This window comes from Lycium barbarum, chromosome 6, assembly GCF_019175385.1.
Source record: "Lycium barbarum isolate Lr01 chromosome 6, ASM1917538v2, whole genome shotgun sequence".
NCBI classification, from domain to species: domain Eukaryota; kingdom Viridiplantae; phylum Streptophyta; class Magnoliopsida; order Solanales; family Solanaceae; genus Lycium; species Lycium barbarum.
Window position 1 is genome coordinate 130,316,779 of NC_083342.1, and position 14,928 is coordinate 130,331,706.

Genomic DNA, 14,928 nt, shown 5'->3' on the forward strand with positions numbered 1-14,928 from the left:
TTTTTCGAATACAGGTTGATAACAATCTTAAGGAAATTTATATGTATATTAATCTGTATTCTGCTTTGTTGGAGACGAAATGAGAAATAGATTTATTTATCAGATTATTAAAAAAAAAATGGAACGGAGAAGTGGCAAAGTTGTGGGATGTGCGTGGAAAAATGAAAGAGATTTTCTCATGCAAGGATTTGCCTTTTGTTTCGACCCTGTGAGCATTGTTGGTGCCTGAGAGATTCTTTCTCCATAGTCACATATGAAAAGGTGGAGATATGGGAGTAAGTTGTGCAACAAATCACACTAAAATATAGTACGACTTGGATCACGTGTCCCAAAGGCCGCTTGTCATGTGGTTCTGTGTGACATAATGATGGAAATATCATCACTAGTTTTCATATCACATGTATCATTCTTTTCCATCGTACTTTACAGAAGAGAAAAAATAAAGATGCAGAAATTGGAAAAGAAACGTGCAGACACCGGACAATGATTCATCATCATGAATCGACACTTGACTTATAAAGTGCTACTCTAGAGATTGATCGGTAAAGTGCATCATCATGAATCACCATGTGTTTTCAAACCATGGTTTGAAACCATGACTCCAAACTAGCGTTTGGACATGCGTTTTCACTCATGGTTTCAAACCCCAAATCATCCAAAAAGGCATGATTTGAGGTTTGAAACCATGGTACCATAAACCATGGTACCGTAAACCGGTACTTTCTACAGCCAAATCCAGGTACCGTAAACCGGTACTTTCTACAGTGACGTGTGCCCAATTCCCAGCATAGGACTGCCAAATACTTTGGGACTACCATCTCATTTCGGTGATCTTTTCTTATTATCCTTATGTTATAATATACTTGTACTATCCGGCAAATGCAACTATTTCAAGTACTTGTCTAATTTATATACTAGTAGTATTTTATTTCTTCTGACTACTGGTTTCTTAGCTCACTCATAAACAAGGAAGGAATCTGTAAAAATTGCAACCTGTAACACATGTGTTTTCAAACCATGGTTTGAAACCATGACTCCAAACTAGCGTTTGGACATGCGTTTTCACTCATGGTTTCAAACCCCAAATCATCCAAAAAGGCATGATTTGAGGTTTGAAACCATGGTACCATAAACCATGGTACCGTAAACCGGTACTTTCTACAGCCAAATCCAGGTACCGTAAACCGGTACTTTCTACAGTGACGTGTGCCCAATTCCCAGCATAGGACTGCCAAATACTTTGGGACTACCATCTCATTTCGGTGATCTTTTCTTATTATCCTTATGTTATAATATACTTGTACTATCCGGCAAATGCAACTATTTCAAGTACTTGTCTAATTTATATACTAGTAGTATTTTATTTCTTCTGACTACTGGTTTCTTAGCTCACTCATAAACAAGGAAGGAATCTGTAAAAATTGCAACCTGTAACACATTCTAAAGCAAAATAAAGTAGAAGCATTCTAACTATATTTACCTCAAAAAAAAAAAACACACACACACACAAAAAGAATCCATCTCGCACGAGACCACTGTATGACTAGTTGTTATCATGTAAACCAACGGAAAGCATGGAGGAAGAGAAAGAAAACAAAGAATTTACAAAATTTTTAATCTGATAACATATCACTGTTCTGGACTCATTCTTTATTTGTAGAAAGCATAATTCCATGAGTGAAATGGCTCATAGTTTCACACCTCCTCCACTGTTCTCTTCTTCTCCTCTTCTTCAGCTTTTTGCCAGGCAGCCTATAGAGATATAACATCACATGAGAATGTCATAAGAAGCAGAAAAGAAAATTGAGATAACATCAATTTAAAATGCGCTTGCCTTGTCTCTCTGAAGTCTAGACATATGAGGACGCAAAGAGTTCCCAAGACTTAAGCCTCCCCAAGCTTCTTGCAACTCCCTCTCCCTTGTCGCTTTCCGAGAAACTGAATGTCTTATCTGATCATCATCCTCCTCCTGAACAGCAGCTACCTTTTCTCTCTCAAGTCTAGACTTGTGTTTCACCAAAATCTGATCCAAACTGCCTTCACTGTTCTGCAATTGTGTGTCCCTCTTCTTTACATTCATCCAATTGTCTTCCTTTGCATGAAGAAGAGACATTTTCTCTTTTTCCAGCTTTGAAACATGCTTCACTAAAATCTTGTCCAATCCTTCGCTGCTATCTTCAATCTTTCTTTGTCGCCTCTGTACAACGTAGTCGCTTCTTGTTGATGCTTCTTGCATTTTAAGCCTTTGCAATCGATGAACTGGCTTTACTAGGATCTTGTCCAGACTATCCGCTGCTTCTTTGTTTTCAACCTCGATTGACAATGTGTCTGCTGCCTTTGATGGTTGTTCTCCATTACAAGGATTTTCATCCACATTTGTGTCATGATTTACATTCTGGTCGACATTTTCTTTTCCTACTAACGAGGCACTCTCGGGCGCATTGGCAATCGGGTCTGCAGTGTTTTCCCTATTTTTTGCTTCTAGAATCTCCTTTTCAAGTCTGGTCATATGTTTCACCAGATAATCTTCTAAACTAGGAACTTCCGTTTCGTGTTTCTTTTTTCGACAAATTGCCCCAGTACCCAATCTGTTCGAGTCCTTCCCCTCTATTTCACTAAGTTTTTCATTCTTCCTCTTAGCCTCTTCAATATCTTTCTCCAGCTTTGAAGAGTGCTTAACCAGCACCCTGCCTAAGTCGGGAACCTCAGACAACTGCACATTGCTATTTGAAGCCTTACACTTGGTTTTTAACAATGTTTCAGAGTTGCTCTTGGCCTCTTCAATTTCCTTCTCAAATTTTAAAGAAGGCTTCTTAAGAATACTTGCTAGATCCTGGCTTGAATTTGTATCGTTTTCTGAATGAACTACTTTATTACCAGTTTTATCTTGCCTTTGTTCAGCTTCAATCCTGGCATTTTTGGCTTCTAATACCTCCCTTTCAAGTCTTGTTAACCGCTTAACCAGAAAATTTTCCAGGCTTGGAAGTTCCTCAGCTGTCTTGCTTGTCTTTCCATCAATATTATGGCCCTTAACTGCTCCATCTTCAACAGATAATTCTGATCTGTCATCAGCAGCAGAGCCTGAAACGTTCGGTTTGCTGTTTTCTGCTTCAGCTAGAGCAGCGTTCAACCCACACGTTGCAACTATTGTGGCAAGAGATGCAAGTTCATCTTCTTGCAAACATCTAAGCCTTTCCAGCATCATTTCCACAAGATTTGGCATATTAAACTTTTCATATACTTGCTTCTTTTTAAATTTCCTTTCCTTTACCTTCTCTAAATCTGTGAGTTCAGAAGCCGTATCCGATTCACATTCTGAAGAGAACTCAAACACTTCTTGATGATGACTATCGTCTGTTTCTTCAGGGTTCTGGCTTATTCTGTGCAGCAATTCCTTGACTTCATCTTTATTCATGGATGGGCAATTAGCTAGCTTAAGAAGGGCAGCCTTAACTGCAGTTGCTACTTGTTTATCCACATCAAATGCAGTTTCAAAAGATGTTCTAACAGTATGAGTGGTGGGTCCTCCTCCTTTCGCTGGTGACTTCTCTATTTTGTAATGCTTCTGTGAGCAGTCAGGAATGTCATACAAGATTACTCCAATAGCGTTTGCAGCTTCAAAAGCTTCAGCAGAAAATTTTGCTGCCTTTATCAGCAATTGTTCTGCTTCTTTACAATCAATCCTGTATGGCATATACAGAAAAGGTAAGTTCCAGACTAACACATATGAACAGATCTCTATTCAAGCAATCAACAAAGTCTTAGTCATTGACAGGGCTAGCAAAATGGTTAAAAATTACAACCATCCGGTCCGACCAATTAGATATGGGTTGGATAACTGACCATTTAAAATGGATCAATATCCATATTCATGAGTTCTTGCTTTCTGGGAGTCTGAGCTTATTTTGGCTTTTAACTTGTGGTTTCACCTGGATATTCCTGAAACAATGGATAATATGAATACCCATATTATCCGTCGGTTAACCCATTTTTAATCCGTGTCAAATGTGTGTGGATCGGATATTTTATCCGTTTTTGTTTAACCCATTTTTGACCTGCCTAGTCATGAACAAGTTAAGATTGCTTATATAAACTATATGTATATGCACATTTCAATCCAATATCCAATAATTAGTAAATATTGCTATATGAATCTCTAACCAGAACAAAGCAACTCCTGGCAAACACCAGATCTAATGTGTGTGTAACAACAACTACATGTAAACATTTACGAATGGTGAAACACTCACCTTGCTGCTTGAAGTATTCGGCACCATGATGCTTCAACTAGTGCAGCCTTCCGAGCTTCGACAGCTCTTTGAGCAGCTTCTCTTACTGCAATTTTCTCTCTCAAAACTCTACAATAATGAGGATTAGCATCCCCCAAAGTTTCATCAAGGGTTGAGTTCATTCCATCCACTTCCTGAAATTTTGTAACAGTCCAAAAACACCATCAGTACATCTACTATATATCGAAAATAGAAATAAAAGTAAGCACAAAAGCATATAAATATACCTGAAGCATTTTTATTTTCCTCTTCAAATAGGAATCCACTTTCTTGCGAGGGAACCAATTTATAGGCGAAGTTTTGCGATGAGGAGGCTTTTTAATTTGTGATCCAGATTTGTTTAAAGGAACTAAATTTGACTGGCCACCATCTTTCATTGCCTTAGTCTGCACTATTCCAAAACCACAGAATGAAAAACCAAAATTGGAAAAACACCAACCGAAGCAAACATCCAAGAAATATTTTTAAATCAACTAGATTCGACTAGCCACCTTCTTAGATTGCCTTGTTTAACAACATTCAAAAACAAGAAAACGAAGTACTACCAACGTTTGCAACAAATTTTGACTGTCCACATTCTTCATTTCCTTGTTTTGTACTCTTACAGTACAAAACAAGAACATGAAAAACCAATAAAAATACACCTTCTAAAGCGAAGATCTTATGCAAATGACTAGATATAATCATATATATACCTGAACTTACATTCTCACGAAGCCTAGTTAGCAACTTAAATCTTTTTAACACTCATTCTCAATGATAAGGAAGTTTTAATTTCGTCATTACAGTTACACCCACTCACAAAATCATATTTTCTTTAACCAAGTAGATAACAATCAAGATTAACATGGGGGGGGGGGGGGGGGGGATCAAATTAAATCTTTTTCCAAATCAAGAACAATGGTTTTCGAAAACCCCAAAATCAGAAGAGACCCAAAGCAAAATTGAGAAAATAAACTTAAAAACCAAAGAGAGTTAATACTTTCTCAAAGATGAAAAAAAGAATGGGTAATGGTTACCTTGGAAGTAGACGTTGTAGAAGCGGTGGGTGGACTGTTCTCTGAGTTACTAGAATTATGTTCTTTCACCGGTTTCTTTTCAATACAACCCATATCAAAACAACCCAAATCCATTCTCCACAAAATTATATCGATGGAAATAGAATCTTTAATATGCTTGTAGAATTAAAAAGTAATTAGTCAAATGGCCTCAACAATGTGTTGCAATCGCTGAAAAGTAATTAGCGTTTCTTGAATCTGAATTGTTTCCTGAAGGATTTTGTTGTGATTCTTGAGGGTATAGCTTTTGAATAAAGAAACTATCCGTTACAACCGATCCTTTCGCTCCCAACGGTCCTTTTTATATATTTATTTGTTTTTTTGCTCTTCTTCCCTTTATTAGCTCATCCAATAAATAAATAGATCCTCATAAATCCTAAGTAATATACTCCCTCCATTTCACTTTTAAGAAAGAGGAAAGACTTTTGAAGCTTGTGGTTCAAAATAAGTCTTGAATATTTGTATGGCGATAAATCATTCATAAATTGAATTTATTTCCAAATTAAGAAAGAGGTCATTCATTTTGGCACAGACTAAAAAGGAAATAGGTTCATATAAATTGAAACAGAGGGAGAGGGAGTAAAAGATAAGGTTGATATTAGTGTTACAATTTCATAGTTGTTGTAATTTTGATTCTATGATCAAGTAATGTGTTTAAATTTCACTTATAGCTTTTTCTTTTTCATTGTCTTATTTATTATATCCTGACGTAATTTCATAAAACGGTCCTTTTGATCAAATGTCTTATCAGGATACAATGTGATATACATAAAAAATTCTATCTAGCCAGATTAAGAAATTTTGACAGGAACTAAGCCAGTACGATTTCGTTTTTTTTTTTTTTGCTCTATTTTAATGTGTTTTACATTGATGAAAATAAATAAATAATGTGTTTTACATTTACTAAAGTTTTTTTTTAGGCCAAAGTCATAGACAGTCCCCTAAACTTTTTCACATATTTCTCATGGCCACCTAAACTGACTCTTGTTCTGATTGAACACCTAAACCCCTCCGAATTTGTACCACATAAATACGGTCAGTTTAGGTGTTCAATCCGAACAAGAGTCAGTTTAGGTAGCCATGAAGAATATGTAAAAAAGTTTAGGAGGCTATCTATGACTTTTGGCCTTTTTTTTTTTTTTTTTTTTTTTTGAAAAAAGGAGTTAATAAGGAGACAGCTATGAAATGAAAGAGATTTTTAGATGAAGGGGAAATTGCTAACTCATGATAGCGTTTGAAGAAAAATTCAGAGGAAGCCATATCATTTACCCAGGAATGCCCCTTTATTATGGGAAATAGAATAAATCTTCTCTACGTTTAAATTTGGTAAAAACTATGCACTTACATAAACTTATCGCTAGTGAACTGGCTCAAATTTACTCCTTAATTATGAAAAATATAATAATTTACCTTTCGTTTGAATTTAATCTCAAATAATACCCCTTATCGTTAGTGGACCGACGCAAACTTGCCCCTAACGGTGAAATGCTGTGACATTTTCTTTTCTTGTATAGTTTAGCTTTAGCTCAAAGAGATGTCAATGCCACCGATATGACTTGGTTTTTTTTTTTCCCACCCCATTTAGGAGGATTTATAGTGTTTCCACACTTCCCCTCCAGTGTGACTCGAACCCAGGACCTATCGGTCGTGGGTGGAGGTGCTTAACCACTGACTCGATATGACTTGGTTTCTTGCGCACAAGACTTGGGCAATAATTTGATCTTTTCTGCTTATAATTACATTTAATTTGTGTTTTGCACCGCACCACAAATTCACAATGAGTAAAATTGAATCAAGAAAATAACAACAAAATAGTCAAGGATCTGACTTCTTATTGACAATAAAACCCCCTCCTGTGTCGGACCGGCTATGTTCAAGTGTAACATGGGAAGTACTATATCCGGAACATTAACTTAGTTCTGAGAAGCCAAAATTATGGTAGCTGGAGAATAAGAAGTCATAATACAAAAACCTCTAAACAATCAACAACTAACTCATCTTTTCCTTGCCGCAACATTTGATAAGATAACTATAGAACAAAGAAGAAAGCAAAGTCACTACACTCCCTAATTCTAAGTTCAGATGAACCATCACATGTACATGCAAAATGTGCGACTCGAACACAATTGAAAAGATTCTGCATAAATGTCCAGAAAAACATAAATAATAAGGGCAAACATTTTCTGTGTCTGGTTTAAAGGAACTGGTCCTGGCAGATCATTTCTTCTTGCCTTCATCTGCAAAAGTCAACCAACCAACACATCAGAATAAGAAAAAATGAAACCTCTCAATGTTGTAGCAGCTGAGGTAAAAATAAAAGGCAAAACACATGGTTTCCACCCTGAACTATACCTGAAAAGTCGAGTTCACACTCCAACTAATCGGGAGATCTATTACCCCCTTATCCTTATTTAAAGTGGAACTTATACCACCCAAAAGTTGACGTGGCAAAAAATTTAAATATATATAAAAAAATAAAAATAAAAAAGGCGCGTCCAAATCTAAATTAACCCCCCCCCCCCCCCCCCCCCCCCCCCCCCCCCCCCCCCCAAAAAGAAAAAAGAATAGGTTTTTTTTTAATTTTTCCACGCCCCCTTCAGTTTCTTCATTATCATACCCACCATCCTCTCTTCTTCTCTGCGCAAAACGCAGCTAAAAGAAAACCAGTTCCAACACCAGTGAACGTCCAGGTTGCTAGGTTATTCGAGGGGTATCATTTGTGGTTCCTATTTTTGGTTTCTGTCGCCTCTGAGTTTCCCCGGTCAATAGCTCCGGTTGTCGACTAAATTTTTGCTGTACAAACCACTATTTGAAGCTCTTCTTGTTCACCCAAATTCATGAAAAAATTGCAGCTGTTTGATGTCCATGTTCCCCCGTTCTTCCAATTTTTTCCGATTTTTGTTTCATAAAGCTTGCCTCTGTCTCTGTGTAGATTACTGGTTATTTGGGTGAATATTTAAACATATGAGCAGTTGGATGCAAGAGAGCATTTTGAATCCAATTTGTGTAGCTTGAATTTTCTGGTGATTGAAATGATATTAGTGGTGGGTGATTAAATATATGATCCGTGCTTTGATTTTGGTGGTGGAAGAATGAATTTGGTTAGTAGACAGTGAATTCGGTAGTGGTGGTGGTACAAAATTGGGGGTGGGTGATGATATTCATGGTGGTTGTTATGATTTTATATGGTAGTGAAGGAGAAGGAATTAAACGACATGGAAAATATAATTTTTTTCAGATTTAACAGTTTATTGATGTGGCGCTGACATGTCGATGATGTGGAGGCGAGTGTAAAACACCTCCCATTGTGTGTGTGGTTATATATGTCCTAGGGTGGTATAAGTTCCACTTTATATAAGGATAAGGGGGTAATAGGTCGCCCGATTAATTGGAGTGTGAACTCGACTTTTCGGACCATGTATTTTATCCTATGTTACTCGGACTCTTCAAAAATGGACATGGGTGCGTGTTGGATCCTCCGAAAGTAGTGCATTTTTGAAGGATGCGACACGGGTGCGGCATCATTTTTGGAGAGTCCGAGCAACATAGATTTTATCAAAATAAAACCATTACCTTCTTGACACCGCATACTTTCTTGGCTCTATTCTTCCGCTCCTTCATCTGCTTCCTAGACTTCTCATCCTGTGTCTAATCCATACTGCAAATGTTGTTAAATCATTAAAAAAATTAGCCAAGAAGAGTACAGCTCCAACCCAATCACATAATGCAGCATGTTTAATTTACTTAAAGATAAGAGTATAAAAACATGAACTTATTTGCCAATACAGACAGGAAGATGAAAAAATAGTTCATAATGAAAGAGTTACCTCATGAGGAGCACCATTCTCTGGCATTTTGGAACATCCGCAACCAGGGGCTTGGACCTTTCTTTTCCACATCCCAATTCTTAGGATACCATGGAAACTGCCAAATCATGAAACAGCGTTCGGGATGAGGCATCAATGCAAGATGCCTCCCATTCGGAGAACAAATTGCTGCCACGCCCATGGGAGAGCCATTAAGATTGAAAGGATATACATCTGTTGGTCTGCCATCATCATCGCAATATTTCACTGGCGCCAAGTTCGAGTCAAGAATATGATTTAAAACACTATCATCAGGGAAATAAGCTCTTCCTTCACCATGAGCAGCCCAAACACCGAGCGTACTACCTTCCATACCTTTGAACATTATGGCCGGTGATTCCTCTATTGTCACACTCGTGAAGCGGCATTCAAACCTTCCGGACTCATTATGTACAAACCTTGGCTGTGATGGGTCCCCGCCGGTACCAAAAACACCTCCCAGATGGGGCCCCGGAACCCAACCCAACAGAGCCATAAGTTGGCACCCGTTACAAACTCCGAGGCTGAATGTGTCTGGGCGGTTATAAAATGCCTGAAATTGATTTAAAAGTGGCTGATTAAAGCGAATGGACGCTGCCCAGCCTTTTGCAGAATCAAGTACGTCAGCATAACTAAAACCTCCAACAAACACAATTCCTCTAAATTCATCGAGCATGATGTCTCCATTGAGAAGGTCTGACATTGCAACATCCCATGTCTCAAATCCAGCAGCATAAAAAGCTGCAGCCATTTCTCTATCACCATTGCTGCCTTCCTCCCGGATAACTGCAACCTTTGGCTTTGAAACAGCAGTCATATACTTATCATCAGTAAATGTTGGTGTGAAGGATAGTTTCCAGGAAGGTTCATGCCGATTCTTCAATCCTTCTTTTTCTAATTCTACACACGAAGCCAGTCGTTGGAACTTTTCCAGTTGAAAGCTGGTATCTTCCCACATATCCCTGAGAACAGAAATTTTCTCATTCAAATGCATAACCCCGTCAACCCTCAATTCAACTATTGGAGATGAATTAACTTGACCAATGATATCAGCTGAAACGGCACCACAGCGGAGTTTTTCCAGAACCAAATCCAAGTTCTTCCTACTAACTTCAATGAGAAGGCCGAGCTCTTCCGCAAAAAGTGTTTGCGGTACACTACTCCCTGAAGAAGCTAAGTCTAAGTTAATGCCACAGTTCCCTGCAAATGCCATTTCAAGGGCAGTAACTATAAGTCCTCCATCACTGATATCATGACCGGCAGATATCAGCTCATCAGAGATTAGATTCTGAACCTCATTAAAAACAGTTTTAAGATAAGAGACGTCATCCACATCAGGACTTTCATCCCCAATTTGATCGAAAACCTGGGCAAGAGCAGATCCACCAAGTCGTCGTTTCCCTTTGGCTAAGTCAATGTGAAGCAGTACACCATCATCTCCAAGCTTCAAGTCGGGCGTAACTGTTTTAGTAATATCAGGACATGTTACATAAGTACTGATGACTAGATTTCCTGGAGCTTTAACAACTTCCCCAGATGCTTGGGCCGCCATGGAAAGACTATCTTTCCCCCCATCAATTGCAATCCCGAGTTCAATCATAGCTTCAGAAAGAGCAACAGCAGCGTCATACATTGCAGCTCCTTCGCCATCTAGCTTTGCAGCATACATCCAATTTCCACTCGCTTTAACATCACAAAGAGATGTAACTTTTGCCCAAACAAGATTCGTGAGTGCTTCTCCGACAGCCAACCGTGCCATTGCTTTTGGATCCAAAAGACCTTTTATCGGCTGCTCCCCAATTGAGCATGCACCTCCAGTTAAGCCTGTATAAGTTTGAGCTATAACAGCAACATCGGCAAGAGGAATCTGCAAGGGACCCACAGGTTGCTGCTGCGCCACAAGGCCTGTGACACACCTGTCAACTTTAGTGGTTAAGAACCTTTTTGAACAAACTGAAGGAAGCCTCAGGACCCTCTCCAATGAATCTAGAACTGTTGTTGCAGGAGCAATATCAAGTGGTTCCCGCAGGGTATTCATGCGATTTAATTCAAACGTCTTTTTTGGCATATCGCCAAGCACCTTCTCAAGCTCAAGATCAACTGCAGGCGGAGGAGGAGGCAATCCACTAGACTTGCATTTTTCAATTGCTACACTGTCCAGCAGAACAATACGCCCCTCCCCATTAATTGTTCCAACAACAGCCATGGAAACTCTTTCCCTTGCACATATAGCTTGCAAAAGACTGCGACTTTCAGGGTTCACCAGTATTGCATCTTGCTCCTGATATTCTGCACCCCAAATTTCTAGAACAGACATCGTGTGATCACCAACTACAATTGCCCTTATATCAATTTTGCCACCCTCTGGGTGTATATCTCCTTCACGACATTACAGTTTCCGCCAGCACCCTGATCATGAATACTTATGATGGCGTTGTTTTCACCCATTTCAACACAAGCACGAACAACCCGATATAACTTCTGTGCCATCTCAGCATCTCCACGCTGCACGGCATTGAAGTCAAGCTCGGCATCGTTCTGTCCACTGACCATGCTGGATGCAGCACCGCCTCCCATTCCAAAACGATATGCTGGTCCTCCAATCTTAACTACCAACATACCAATCTCCGGTTCTCCCTTTGATATGTGAGCGTGATCTATTTGCCCAATGCCAGCACTAAACATGATCGGCTTCAACCATTCCCTCCTCTCACCACTTGGCAGTCTCATTCCAAAATTACGAGTATAACCCTGGATCAAAGGCTCCCCAAATTTATTCCCATAGTCTGATGCTCCATTACTAGCATCAATAAGGATCTGCAGTGGTGATGCCAAATTTGCTGGGTATTTGAAAGAAGGATCTTCCCAAGGAGCATATGACTCTTCAAGATTAAGATTTCCAACACAATATCCGGCTGTCGATGCAACAATAATAGAACCCCTTCCAGTAGCATGGGTATCCCGGATACGACCGCCTGCACCTGTCTCAGCACCGGGATAAGGTGCCACAGCACAAGGGAAATTGTGGGTTTCTGCAGTAAACAAGATATCAAGGAATTTAGGGATCATGTCCAAGGGGCATGTCGAACCAGGCAGAGTAGGTCGCAATTGGTCCACGGGAAATCCCTTGATAGCGCTGGAATTATCTTTGAAACCAATAACCGAGTTGTTTGGATTTGCAAGCAAAGTGTTTTTGACAATCTGCATAAGAGTCTTATCGACAGGTTGACCGTCTATTACAAGATTCCCTGTAAAGAACCAGTGCCTACTATGTTCACTATTAGATTGAGCAATATCAAATAGTTCTACATTTGTCGGGTTTCGCTTAATGTCATCCCTGAAAAGTTTGGTGTAGTACTGTAAGTCTTGCTCATCAAAAGCCAACCCCATTTCATCATTAATTTCCTCCAATGCCTTGCGACCATTTTCCATGATGGGTATATATTGAACCTCCTCTGGAACTATACTTGTCTTAAAAGAAGAAAGCTTCTCAACATAAACACATTCCGTCATCCGATCATGAACCATTGAAGCAAATGCATTAATCTGACTATCGCAAAGTGACCTATTGACATGTAATAAGTACCTCCTCGAACGCTCCATTCTATTTATCTCTGTTAACCTGCATGCTTGACAAATCGACACTGCATTAGCAGACCACGCTGTAGTGAAAGATAACCGTGGACCAACTTCAATGATATATGCATCCAGATTTTTCCTCTTCTCCCCATCGAGGAAACTCTCACTTCCCAAGCTCTTAGGTTCATAAGTTTCTCCTAAAACCCATTTAAGCACAGAAACTTTATCACTTGAAAGATCTGAAGTGAGTCCAATGTTAAAGCACTGTTCAGTTTTCAAGCCAATTATTTGATTTGATATCTTTGTCTGAACCAACTTGAGAAGCTCAGCAGTGGCACTGTCCTGTAGAAACGGAACGCGATATAAATGTATCACCTTTTCAGCAACCTCCTGAAGTTTTCCTGAATATTGATTTACCAAGCTACTGACATCCCCTGAAACAACAGCTCTAATCTTCGCCGGAATATGGGACCTTAATCTCAAATTTTTATGTGAATACCTAACAGTGTCCTGTCTTGGAAGTGTACCCCAAAGCAAACGATTTGTCTGCTTACTAGAATGTCTAGGCAATGCTAACGTTTGTCTATGAAAACCCTGCAATTCAAATATAACATATTTAACAACTGTTCCATTAGTGATTAATAAAAACACTAGTTACCAAAAACAAACATTTTTAACAATTTTTCCCAATATCATTAAACAGAACATAATCTAGACAATAAAATAAGTAATGATCATACTTGTAAGAACTCTGTTGCAGTGATATCCCAAGCAGATGTTGCCATTGTCAAACTCTGCTGCTATGATAAATTCTATGTCCAAAAACAAAACAGAGCCTACAATAACAATCTGAAATAATCAAGAAACAGTTATCAAGATAGGATTTTGGTTATAGAAATAATCTCAACTTCTCGAGTTTTAGCAGAATATACATAAAGTTATAAAAAAAAAAAAAAGTTAAAAAAAAAACTCAAAACACAAGAAAATTTCAAATTAAGTACCACATTTAGTAGGCGCTTGGGCATGCAATTTCATCTCATGCGTTTGGACATGCGATTTCATCTCTGATTTCATCTCATGAGATGAAATTCCAAATCATCCAAAAAGGCATGATTTGAGATTTCAAATCATGATTTCAAAAAATATAAATGTAAAATTTGACCCATACGTTTATATTTTGTAAAAAAAGACCCATAAGTTGGTAGATATATCTACCAATCATAAGTTGGTAGATATATTGTTCATATCACGTGGGAGGATTATTTTAAAGAGTAGTTACATTACTATTCATGTTAAATTTTTCTTTTTATTAAACTAAAGTTTGATCAATTGATGTTGTATTTTTTAGAAAGGCCTTCTAATAGCGTATTAATTTTATTATGAATTATGCTTTACTCATTCGATAAGATTATATAAGAATTGGGAAAATTTTGATGGTTTTCACAACTTGTGGGGATTTTATATTTATAAAAAAAACTGCAACTTAAGAAATCCAAATGCATGTCCAAACGGCTCCTTAGAATACTTCTTGCTACAAAGGAGTTGCCTTAAACCTGTTTTTGGCTCTATTTTCAACAAACAAGACATATCCACAAAGATTTTGAACATAAAATGGAGCTATAATGGCTTATACACCAGTTTTGTGAGCTAAAAAACAAAACTATGAAATAAAAATTTAATCTTTCTCCCCAAATTTTCATCACACAAAAAAAAGATTTCATTTTTACATCAAGAAAATACCTTTGAGTTATCGCTTTAGCAAAAGCAGCTAAAATTAAAGCCAAAGTGAGAGGCGAAAATGGAAGAGAGGGTTTTATGGTGGAAGGAGCACAATCAGTGACAGTGTTCTGTTTGGGTTTTAGACAAAAACCCTAGGTTTAAGAAATTCTCTAAATCCTAATGTTCTTGTTATCGGAAATGCATATTATATTTACTTATATGTATTTTCTGAATTATTATGCTCAATGTCATGTAAATTATAGAAGTATTTTTTATGTAATTTCTAGTATATGTTTTTAAATTTTATTTAAACTTTTTAAAGAGCTTTATGTTTAAAATTAATTAACTAAATTATTGAACTCTAAAAATTATAACTTAAAACAGCTTCTCTTAAGAATTTATGTTTAAAATTTATTAATTTAATTATCAAACTCTAAA

General features: G+C 37.9%; 2 protein-coding genes across 2 annotated transcripts; both read right to left on the minus strand.

The window, feature by feature from the left end:
• Positions 1-1,522: 1,522 nt before the first annotated feature.
• Positions 1,523-5,625, minus strand: LOC132598957 (uncharacterized). Its single transcript, XM_060312127.1, has 5 exons — positions 5,309-5,625; positions 4,517-4,675; positions 4,251-4,423; positions 1,835-3,683; positions 1,523-1,752 (listed from the first exon to the last, which is right to left on the minus strand). The coding sequence occupies exons 1-5, from the start codon at positions 5,420-5,422 to the stop codon at positions 1,696-1,698; spliced, it is 2,352 nt and encodes a 783-aa protein (XP_060168110.1). The 5' UTR covers positions 5,423-5,625; the 3' UTR covers positions 1,523-1,695.
• Positions 5,626-7,322: 1,697 nt separating this feature from the next.
• LOC132598958 (probable phosphoribosylformylglycinamidine synthase, chloroplastic/mitochondrial) lies at positions 7,323-14,665 on the minus strand. Its single transcript, XM_060312128.1, is given in 6 exon segments — positions 7,323-7,584; positions 8,921-9,005; positions 9,175-11,568; positions 11,571-13,365; positions 13,512-13,607; positions 14,512-14,665. Coding segments are annotated over 3 exon segments (4,233 nt in total). The 5' UTR covers positions 13,557-13,607; positions 14,512-14,665; the 3' UTR covers positions 7,323-7,584; positions 8,921-9,005; position 9,175.
• Between the last annotated feature and the right edge of the window lie 263 nt (positions 14,666-14,928).

Coding starts and splice junctions, on each gene's coding strand:
- LOC132598957 (XM_060312127.1), bottom strand. CDS start 5,422: ATGGATTTGGGTTGTTTTGATATGGGTTGTATTGAAAAGAAACCGGTG. Junction 4,424..4,516: donor GGAAAATAAAAATGCTTCAG/GTATATTTATAT, acceptor ACAAAATTTCAG/GAAGTGGATGGAATGAACTC. Junction 1,753..1,834: donor CTAGACTTCAGAGAGACAAG/GCAAGCGCATTT, acceptor ATATCTCTATAG/GCTGCCTGGCAAAAAGCTGA.